The 11,429-nt window shown below is 41.1% G+C and overlaps 1 protein-coding gene across 1 annotated transcript in view; it reads right to left on the bottom strand.

The window, feature by feature from the left end:
• Positions 1 to 11,429, bottom strand: part of GTF2F2 (general transcription factor IIF subunit 2) — a 148,397-nt gene that overhangs the window by 18,133 nt on the left and 118,835 nt on the right. The window contains exon 7 of the mRNA XM_014527919.2: positions 9,109 to 9,208. Within this exon, the coding sequence (XP_014383405.1) occupies positions 9,109 to 9,208 (100 nt within the window). The remainder of the gene's footprint in view (positions 1 to 9,108; positions 9,209 to 11,429) is intronic.

The following is an 11,429-nucleotide window of genomic DNA, read 5'->3' as shown; positions in this document are numbered from 1 at the left end:
GAATGCTTTTAGGAGCAGAGTTGAGCAGGGCAAGGGCAGAGGTGGGCTGCTTGCTGTGGGCTTGGGGCTCCTGGGGCAAAGGCAGCAGGGCAGAAAGCCCTAAGTCCACAGCAGGCAACCCACCTCTGCCTTTGCCCTGCACAAAAATATGGAGGGGCACAGGCTCCCCCAGAGGTGTGTGCAGTGGCAGAGAACTGCGCCCCTGCACCTCCTGGATGAGCTCCGTCCTGCTCTCAGCCCCAGCCCCAGGGTTACATTCACTGCCCTGGCTGGGCAGCACCCCCAGCCCCAGCTCCACTCCCTCTCTCACCATGGGAGCCTTGATCTGCTCCACCCCTATGCCATTTTCCTCCCTCATACCCCTTATCCTCCACAGATTTACCTGTAGGGCGGCTGCTTTCCACACTGTCCATGTGCATGCAAGCAGCTGCATGCATGCACGTAGCATCCGGGGGCCCCAGCCAGAAGGCATATTTGATTTATTGCTTTTAGGAGCAGAGTTGAGCAGGGCAAGGGCAGAGGTGGGCTGCTTGCTGTGGGCTTGGGGCTCCTGGGGCAAAGGCAGCAGGGCAGAAAGCCCTAAGTCCACAGCAGGCAACCCACCTCTGCCTTTGCCCTGCACAAAAATATGGAGGGGCACAGGCTCCCCCAGAGGTGTGTGCAGTGGCAGAGAACTGCGCCCCTGCACCTCCTGGATGAGCTCCGTCCTGCTCTCAGCCCCAGCCCCAGGGTTACATTCACTGCCCTGGCTGGGCAGCACCCCCAGCCCCAGCTCCACTCCCTCTCTCACCATGGGAGCCTTGATCTGCTCCACCCCTATGCCATTTTCCTCCCTCATACCCCTTATCCTCCACAGATTTACCTGTAGGGCGGCTGCTTTCCACACTGTCCATGTGCATGCAAGCAGCTGCATGCATGCACGTAGCATCCGGGGGCCCCAGCCAGAAGGCATATTTGATTTATCAGTACATTATCAGCTACACCAACCAAAAAACGCCAATCATGTTAATTTTCCTTTTATCAGTGTCAATCAGACATGGCACTGATATATTGATGCACCTCTACTATCTAGCAATCTCTTTTAGTTGATTCTGAAGTGCTCATTGTTATTGTGGAGCTGTAAAACAAAGTATCATAGAATTGGAAGGGTCCTCAAGGGTCAGTTAGTCCAACTCCCTGTACAGATGAAGGAGACTAATTCCTATATCATCCCAAACAAATGCCTGTCCAGCCTTTTCTTGAAAGTATCTAATGGAGGAGATTTCACAATTTCCTGAGCAGATGCTCTAATGATAAATGCTATAGTAATACTTTGTTTAGATAACACCTCCCATCTGGATAGTTCAGAGAGCTCCATAAACATTAATGAACAAAATCTGCCTGATGTAGGGAAGCACCATCCTCATACTCCGTGGGAGAAACGCGAAATCTTCACAAGATAAAGATTAATGGACTTGTCTAAAGTCAAACAGAAAAGTCACAATGCTACCTTGCAATGACAACAAAACATAAGCAAACAAAATGAAAGACAAATCATATGTCATTTTTAGTTCTCTTTAATAAGGAAGTAAAAATGAGACAGTAGCAACAATCATCTAAACAATATATAATTTTGCTATGAAATATAAATGTTAATATTGTTTGTTATGCTCTGTATTGGGAACTGCCATTTCCCAGATTTGTTTCTGCAAGAATCTTTTCTTTTCTCTATGTTATAATACAGGAAACTGTTTTACTAGAGAGTCTTTAAACAAAGAACCCTGTGAGCAAACTTCCTCTACTCAAGCGTAAATTGTCTTTCAGGGAGCACTTTCTGCAAAGGTTCAGTTTCATATTTTTAAGTATGTTTTGAAAACAGGAAGTGGAGGAAAAAGTATCACCAAAGAGGATGAGTGAGATTTGTTCACTTGCTAGACAGCACGATTCTTCTCGACAATAAAATAATAACTGAAAATGAGTAGTTTCTTTTACCTGGAAAATGGTATTTCTCTGATATTAAAGGTCAGCCTTTGGATGGCTAAGCACTGGTGATTAAAGATGCCAGAGGGAGCTGAAAATTTGGCAATGTCATTTGGTCACTTGTGCTTAAATGCAATAGAAATAAACTAAGCTAATTAGAGACTGACCCTTTCCTATTCACTGGGAGGTTTAGTGGTGGGAAGGTGAACAATGACTGTTCACAACAATGTACTGAGGATGCTATGAAAGTTTGCCAGGGCAATGGATGTAAATATTTTTTTATAATTGGCCTGGCAAACATTCACATTACAATTGAACCTAGAGGAACCTCAGAACCTGCAAAGTAGCTTGGGAATGTAATTTTTCTGTAGTAGCTGTAAGAGTGGCTGCACATAAGATGAGGGAAGTTTAAAAACTATGATATATTATACTGGGGCTCATGGACAATATCTTTTTCTCTTAAAAGTGGCGTTTTCTCAGCTAAATTAGACACCACTGAACCAATTCTGAGAAAGGTGTCTTGCATTCTTGCCTCTTCAACTGTCACTTTTTTTGGTCTCAGAAGAATTAACAAGGATGCTGAAATAAAACTCAGGCGCAGTCCAGATGCAATCGGTTTCTGACAGCAGGATGAAGGAGGACAGCAGCATTAACTTATTCAGCTCAATACTTATGAAAAGCACCTCCAGGGATGCAATTCAGTGATGTTCAGCTGTAAACCAACCAACTGTTCAAAAGCAAATGCCTAGACTGGTAAGGTCCACACTGCATAAATTCAAGTGGGGGCCAAATGCAAAGTCTTAGTACACGTCAAGGCTGGTAGCAGATAATTAAACGTCTTGGAATTTTAGTAGAGGAATCCATTACACATGAAACATGGATAGACAGGACAATAAAACCGAGAACAACGTTAACTTTGACAAGCAGACCCACTTGTGTTTGAAGTGAGAGCACTTTCTATGTTTTGTTAGGAGCAGGAAGGATTATCCAAGCTTTACTACGGTCAGAACAAACACTTCTAATACGTCACAAACAGAGAGGAGAAAGGAAGTTGCATCTTGCAGTGTAACTCTTAACTTTGGGTCCTGGAGTCCTACAGACCTCTGAGCTCTCTCTTCAGTGAAAAAAGTCTATTAACTTTGACCTGGTTGGTGACTTTCAATAATTCAAAAATGCAATGGTGGAAAGTTTAGGGATGAAAGGTGGCCAGTCAGCTGCTAAAAGATTATTACTATAGCAGTACTTGCTTTTTTTCTTGCTAACTTTTCAAGAATGTCAAGCCTCTTTTAAATAAAAGCAGAAACTAACCACCTCTAAGATGGAAGGGCAAGCTAATGTGAAGGGGAAAAATAAACATCCATTTTTTTTGCAAACCGGAACAAGAATTCGTGCCGTTCACTCTGTGCAAGACCGAGCATAATTGAAAAAGCTACTGGGAGTCTCAAGGCAATCTGTGAGAATGCGCTGCAGCATCATTTGTACCTGTTCAAATGAATTTTCTGGAAATCTGTTTAGTGACTGATCTTGTTCACGTGGAGAGACAAGATGATAATATTAATAATGGCAAACAAAAAAGCTCAATTTCCAAAATTAATACCTTCTACATAATGGAAGAAAACAAATGAAAATGTACCACATTATTATGAGATTCTCAAAATTATCTCCATTGCTTTTAGTCTTTTATAGGACTAATATATCAAAGAATTGCAAATCCTGCTATATCTGTATTTAATTTTCATGCAAAATGTTATGAATAGGATATATTTTTTTTAGAACTGAAACACCAGTTTGTTATTGATTGCTAAAACGTAATGGTCAACATTCTTATTTTTCTGCTGTATTTTATAGGCTTATTAGTCTTTCCCAATGGAGCTTTTGCTTTGTATTCACTTGATTAGCTGAATCAAAGAGGAATGTTAGTGCTCTCTACACAAATGAATTTTAGAATCCTCTATATGCATAGTCCATTAATCCATATATCACTTCACACAAAAATGACTATCACTCCCCAATCCCTAGGGAAAAAAAAACACATAGTCAAACTAACTTAACTAGCAATGAACTATCATATACCAAAGAGTTTGTTATTTCACTGAATTTGTAATTGATCTTCCAGTCCTAGGTTAATTAGTAATGTTTTAATATCTCCAGTTTCAAAACAGCTCCTGTTGCTGTCTAGGAGTACTGAAAGCAGTGCAAATGCTGCTACTTTTGGAAACAACATTACTGCTGCACTTTCTACACTGTCATGTGAATGGTCACATGAACTTAACATGCTTTACTTTCATTTTTTTCCACAAGCTATCTTGGGTCACAGAACTGAATTGGTTTATGAAAATAATATGATGCAAGACACCCCCAATATAAATGAAACGGGACTATCTTTATATTTAAAAAGCTAAAATATTTTTTAATCACTAAAATATAGTTTGGCAGCACAGAAGCATAGTTTTAGCATGAGTTGTAAGCAAAGTTGCTGGTTTATTCCCTGAAATCCTTTATACAAAATCAATTTTTCTTTGTTTACCTTCACAATATGTTGCTAGGCTTACTGAAAGGTTGCCAAGATTCCTTTTTTTGAAGACATCATTAATACAAAAACATGTATTATACGTCTTTGGCAGATGGATAATACAAAAGTGATAAAAAAAAGATGATAGGTGAAACTAAAGAGGTTTGAAACAAAAGTGCTCGCAAGAATATTTTTAAAGTTCTGTATTCTTTTCACAAGTTCCTTTAAAAATGAAAAACTATTCTGTATTCAGTGAGATGCTTCCAACATTATCATTTCTGCCTGCAAACAAGCAACTCAACTGAATAAATAAAAGCAAGTTAATTTATCTATGATATTCACTGTTCACTCAAAATGGCCTTGGTCTATTTAGTATTCTGAGGATCAGTCAGACTATTGCTGAAGGGAACTATTACTGCAAGTTGAAGTAATACCTTATGTACATTCATTTTTTCTGAACAATTTTCCACTGTTTCAGCAACAGTATGAGTGCTAACCTACATGGTGCACCCTGCAGCTTCTGATATTTCAACCACTGTGTGCAGTAAGCAGGTCTAAGGTGGCACAGAGATAAAAGTAAGAGCCCAGTCTACACACCATGCTTTCTTTCACTGTTAGCATAGTATTGGTGCATCTTGAACTGGTGCTGAAGGCAAAGAGGGGGGAAAAACATCAGAAAATCCTAAATTTAGATGCAAACAACATGGATCAGCCAAGCTGAAGGAATTTTGTGGGCATATGTAAATGACAGAAGACTAGAAGTGACAAGCTCTGGGCAAGGCAAAAGTGGAAACTGTTCAGCTGGTAAGTGAGGACATCCTATCAAAAAGGTCAGAGAAGAGATCTCCAGGAGAGGCTGCAGCAGTAACAGCAGTCAGAAGGGAAGGGGGATTGGTGACTGGCACAGCCTGCAGCTAATTAAAAAAGGGAAAAGTTATCAAAGGGGAAGAACTGACCGGTGAGGGACAAAGCAGCACCCTAGATCTTGTCATGGTGGGCAAACAGCCATGAACACAGGAAACAAAATGAAGACAGTACAAATGGAAGCAACGATCTTGGAAAAATGGTAAAGGACCTCATTGGCTTGAGTCATGGAGCTTCATAGAAACATTATCCCAATAACCCTGAGAAACAATGGATGTCTACATATGCAGGATCTATGCAAGAGTCAACTGGTAACACAGCCATTGGCCTCTCCCATGCTTTTAAAAACCATCACAACTACTATCATTTTCTAAATAAAATTAATTCCCGTCTATTAAATTCTGTGCTTTTGTTATTCTGTTTATAAAACACTGCTTTCCAACCTTGACTGTAAGTTTTCACAATGACTTAAACAAAGGGTTTGTTAGTCTGCAGGAGCCAGCAAAAACAAAAATCACAGAATACTGTGCACCTTATTAATGACTCTGGTTGAAAATGTTCTTCACAAGTAAGTGGTAAAGTTAATTGAATCAAAATATCTAGGGCTAGATTGTGACTAGCTGTGTGTGTGTGTGTGTGTGTGTGTGTGTGTGAGAGAGAGAGAGAGAGAGAGAGAGAGTGAGTAACTGGAAAGACAAGAAGTCTTCCTAACTTTTGGAATAGTGGCCTCTCTCCTGGGGAAGGGCCTGGGACAGGATCAGGACCCTTGTGATAGGGAAAGCACACTGCACACTCTAGCATTATCATCATTTCTAAGCTGCTCTGGGGCTGGGATTTTGCGGTGATGACGACATGATCCAGAACCAGGGCAGAACCACAATTTGCTGCCTGCATGCCCCAGGCAGGGATTGGCCAGGGGCACGCAGGCAGCAGATCGCAGCTCTGTCCCAACTCCGGACCATGCTGTCACTGCCATAAAATCCCAGCCCCAGATCAGCTCCCTGCCCAGCTCTGTGCCCTGCCAGCACTGCTTGGGCCAGTCTCCACGGAAATCCTGGCCCACACTGTTAAGGACCTGCCCCTCCCAGGGTCTCCATGGAAACTGGCCACAATGACACAGGCAGGGGCTGCTGGGAAATGGAGTCTGACCACTGGCCAGATGCACCATTTTGTTCACCCCTGGGTTAGACAATGGACTGTATATGATGGTTTTAATAAGGATGATACTGCCTCAGGCAGGGAGGTTGGACTAGATGACCTCTCGTGGCCCCTTCTACCCTTACTTTATGAGTCTATAAGCAGACAATTTGTTTAGCCTATTGTGGCAGACAGTAACTTAAACACTACAATCTCAGCCTAAGTGCCCAAACTTCACATCAATATATTATATTTTTAGGCAACTTTCAGATTGAAATATTAATGTATAAAAGCATTTGACAAACAACACTACAAGTTTAGTTACTGATTAGCCATTGTGGACTACACAGGCAAAAGTATCTATAGGATCTGGGTTCAGACTTCAGAAGATATGGGAAATTGAAAATAGTAGGCAATGGCTGTGATTTGATGTTCATACATTCCTCCCTATGTTAGGATTGTATAATTCTAAGCAAGCATAGTTGGAAATAGTTGGACAACATTGTACTTTAAACCAACAACATCTTTAATCAACTCTAAGAAGTTATACTACCTTCAGAATTACCCATATATTACTCTGTGTATTTGCTTTGTTATTATTAAACTGAAAGTGAGATGAGCTCAGTCCAGCTGGGCCCAAAGGATTTTATGGCTGTGTGATAAAAGCTAACAAACAAAAGAAGCATTATGGCTATAAGAAAGTGAGTATTATAACACCAGACAAGCACGCCATTTACAAGCATGCATATGGTGACGGTCTCCCCACAACTCCACTCCCTTTCCTCTGCTTCCGATAATGAAGTAAACTGTAGAGGAGAAATGAAAGACCTATATCTAGCCCTACTTAACACACTCCTTCTTAGCAGTTGCACCCCTTTAATTTTGTATGTTTTTCCCTCCTTTCCTCTATATCCTTCCTGAGGCTCCTTCTTTCATAGCAGATGATTGCTCCACCTCACAGTGATTCATACTTTTTTATTCTTCCTCCCCTGAATTAGTATCCCTTTAAATAGCCGTAAGGTGTAGCTGGGAATAATGGGATGAGCTTAAGAAAATAATTTCCATCTGAAAAAAAATCAGGATAAACTGAGAGTCCTAAAGAAGACCATAGAACAGTATTCCAAGTCTCCCATCACTTGGAACATTGAATTTAGGTGACAAAAGATTAGGAAGATACTGTAGAAAACGATCATGTACTGGCTCTACAGGGTGACGTGATTTAGGTGATTTGTCCTAGTAGACTTTTTAAATCAAAATTTCTACGACCAACCTTATTGGATAAGTACATCATCTGGACATTTCCATTAACACAAAGAACCGTGTAACTGCTAACAATTTTACAGTGAGGGCACTCCCACAGTACAGGCATGTTTCTGTTTGGTGACTTAATGGGTCACAATGTCATTCCCTGAAACTATTACAAGTCTGTTAAAATCTGTAGCATCACTAGGGTGGCAGTTTTAGTCTATAACTAAAATCTGTGGGACTGTAAACTCACTGTACTTGCATAATTAAAGTGCTACAATCCTGTTTTATGTTGATGCACTTGCACCCATACAACATTTTTTTTTTTTTTGAGGATGAGAGAATAAACCATAAAAACAAAGTACCTACATACCAATATATAAATGTATCCACAAAAGGAGGTAGGGCTGATGAAATCTGATTAGTAAAACCAGCCCCGTATGTCTGGAATAGTTATTCTTATCTAGAAATCTGTGCAAAGATCAGGCTTTGAACAATAGCTACTTTAAAAACAGCATCCTATGAGAACGGGATGATTATTTTGTGTTCTGGAAAAATAAATTAAGTTGGACTGTATTCTGGAATAATGTGTTATCATACAGGGTACTGTCATTTGTTTTATGTAAATAAAATGTTAATGAAAAGTACAAAAGAGTAAATGACTAATACAGTGACTAATACTTAGCGTGAATTAATAATATTTCTTGTACTCAACAGGAACATTGCTTATTATATGTGCACACATACACAAAGAGGATCTTTTAGTATGACATCATATCTTGTATTCCCACCAAATGATCTTGAACTGCAATGTGAGTCTAATATGGTCAGATTTATTGATGCAGAATATATGTACTATGAAAGTGTACTGCTACAAAGATTTATCGGTTGTTTTCCTTCTTTTACAACACTTGCTGCAAATTATTGGAGATTCAAGTCTTCTCTAGCTTTTCACATCTGCCCAGTATTATTTTGTATTACCCAAAAAGTGTACTGAAGCATCTAATGGTGCAAAAATTACACATGAAGACACTGAAATAAAATTTCACACAAGCTACAGGAAGGAAGGAAGAAATAAAAACAGCAGGAAGAAATGGTAGAAGGAGAGATGGGAAGGAAAACTCCGATACCCACTCTGCCATGGAACAAAGTCAGAATCAGCAGATAGTATTGGCATTGGACTCGAGCAAAAAGGAAGACAGCCAAAAATCAAAATAAGGGCTGAATCCTGATACCACAAAAAAATAAGATTTTCAAAAGGAGAGACGTGCTGTATGAGAAAAGGCCCCAGACAGCCTGGTACTATACGGGGAAGTAATTTTATAGAGCATCTAAATTCCCAGATCAGAGGGATGAATAGTAGTATGGAAACAGATTAAAAGGTAACTTACATTATACTGATGATTAGCCACAGGTTTATAATTGGTTGTTACAGCTTTGTCCAGTTGCTGCGATAGTCTTACAGGTTTAGAAGATTCTTCTATCTGCAATCTTGAAAACAGAAGAGTATAATTATTAAAAACTTCAGACAAACGCACCTTATGAATTTCTTCTACAAACAAAGATGATTTTACAAAAAAAAGCCCCCAAACTGCACTGTGCCTGTTTTGCTTTCTTTTGTATCATATCTTATTTTTATATCTACCTTCCTTTGGCTTTAGGACTCTATGGATTATTAGAAAATTTGTGTCATGTCAGAGGATAACAAAAGATGAGAAATAAAATGGAAGATCAGACGTTTTAAAATTTAAACTTGTTAGTAATTTTAATTCAACAGCTTGAGCCACACACTCAGGTGATCCCCCAAAGCTGGGGGATTGCTGCTAGTACATTTCTTGCACATGCAGCCTATAGTATAGAGTCCCAAATAGGCTGCAAGGGGGTAGGGAGACTAGGAGGCAGGCTTGACCTGAAGTTCAGCAACACTTCCAGAGCATGGCTGGACTGAACTGCTCTTACAGCTTAAGGATTTTGGCTCTAGACCTTCAGTGACCAGGCGTGAGGGTAGCCAAGGTTGATTCTAACTATGAGTGTAAACATTCCATTAGTCTCTCTACATTGATTTCTTGCTCCCTACTCCAAAGTCTTTTATTGCCCAAATTCTCTCTGGTTCTTGATCCCTTGACAACTGATGCCTCACACGGTACATATCAGAGCAGAATATGGTCCCCTATGTTTGCCTTTCACGTGTCCAGGCTTACCTTCACTGCAGGTGTGAAAGGTAAATATAGGGGGCCATATTCCTCTTTCCACCTTTTCCTTTCATTTTGTTGTAAGTGATTTTAAGCCCTTTCCCCAGTTTCTTCACTCTTTGCATCCTCTAAAATTCCTTCCTTAGCTAATCCTCCTCCTTGTAAAGGACAGAAAGATACAATTCTCCTGACAAAACCTTTCAGTCATGTTCTTTCAGTTTGTCAAAAGAAAATCTGCAAGAGATGGTGCAGACAGCCTGATTGGTTGGCAGTATTAAGGCAAGCAAAGGTATGGCTGTACTCCTGTCATGGTACTACCGTGCTGAGACATATTGGGCTGCTCTGCCTAGTTGCAAAGTGAAAATATGGGTTTGAACACTTCATACCACAGGACCCCCACAAGTCTGTCCTGGGTCTTGTGTTTAATGAGGATGTCACAATCTTCATTAACGATTTGGATGATGGGATCATGTGCATGCTTAGCAAATTTGCAGCAACACCAGGTTGGGGTGAGATACAGACACTCTGGAGGGTAGAGCTAGAATCCTAAATGATCTGGATAAACTGGAGAAATGGTCTGAAATTAATCATGAAATTCAACAATGACAAGTGCAAAGTCCAGCGCTTGGGACAGTATAATTGTATGTGTAAATAAAGACTGTGGAATGACTGACTAGTCTGCAGTAATGGGGAGCGGGGGAGTTACAGTGGACCATAACTAAATATGATCCTGCAGTGTGTTCTTGCTACAAAAAAAGCCAACAGCATACTGGGTTTTATTAGTAGGTACATCTCTTGCAAATCAAGGGAAGTGCTTCTTCCACTCCATTTGGCACCTGTGAGGCTTCACCTGAAGTAGTGTCCAGTTTTGGACACAAACTTCAAGAAAGACATAGACAGATTGGATAGAGTCTAGCAGAGTGATACAAGTGATGAGACTTAAGAAACATGACTTTTGAGGAAAGGCTGAAATAACTATGGTTATTTAATTTGGAAAAGAAAAGACTGAGGGGGTATTTGATAACAGTCTTCAAATACCTGAACAGTGATTACAGAGAGAATGGAGATGGCCTTTTTTCTGTGGCTGTAGGAGAAGGGACTAGGAGCAATAGCCTCAACTGCAACAGGGGAAGTTTAGGTTGGAGATTAGGAGAAAGTTTGATTGAGGGTGGCATAGGCAGCAGAAGCAGGGGGCTAACTGGGCTTAGCCTCCCCACAAACGCAGAGCAGCAGTAGGGCTGCAAGGCAGCCTAGCCACAGGCTTCTGGCAGCTGCAGCAGGGGGCGGTGAGGGACACGCACGCAGCAGTGAGGAAGAGAGTGGGGCTGGGGCAGGCATTGCACAGCTGAGGTGTGGTGCAGGACTGAGCTGCAAGCGGCTCATCTGAGGGGCACGGCTCCTACTGCTATGCACATCTTGGGAGGGCATGGGGGTGTGTGCCCCCGGATCTGCGTGGGACGAGGGCAGGCTGCTGCTGTGGGCTGTGGCCATGCTGGGCTCTTCCTCATGGGGGGGGGTGG

Source organism: Alligator sinensis, unplaced genomic scaffold, assembly GCF_000455745.1.
Source record: "Alligator sinensis unplaced genomic scaffold, ASM45574v1 scaffold59_1, whole genome shotgun sequence".
In the NCBI taxonomy this organism is placed as follows: Eukaryota; Metazoa; Chordata; order Crocodylia; family Alligatoridae; genus Alligator; species Alligator sinensis.
This window is presented reverse-complemented; position numbering and strand designations above follow the sequence as displayed.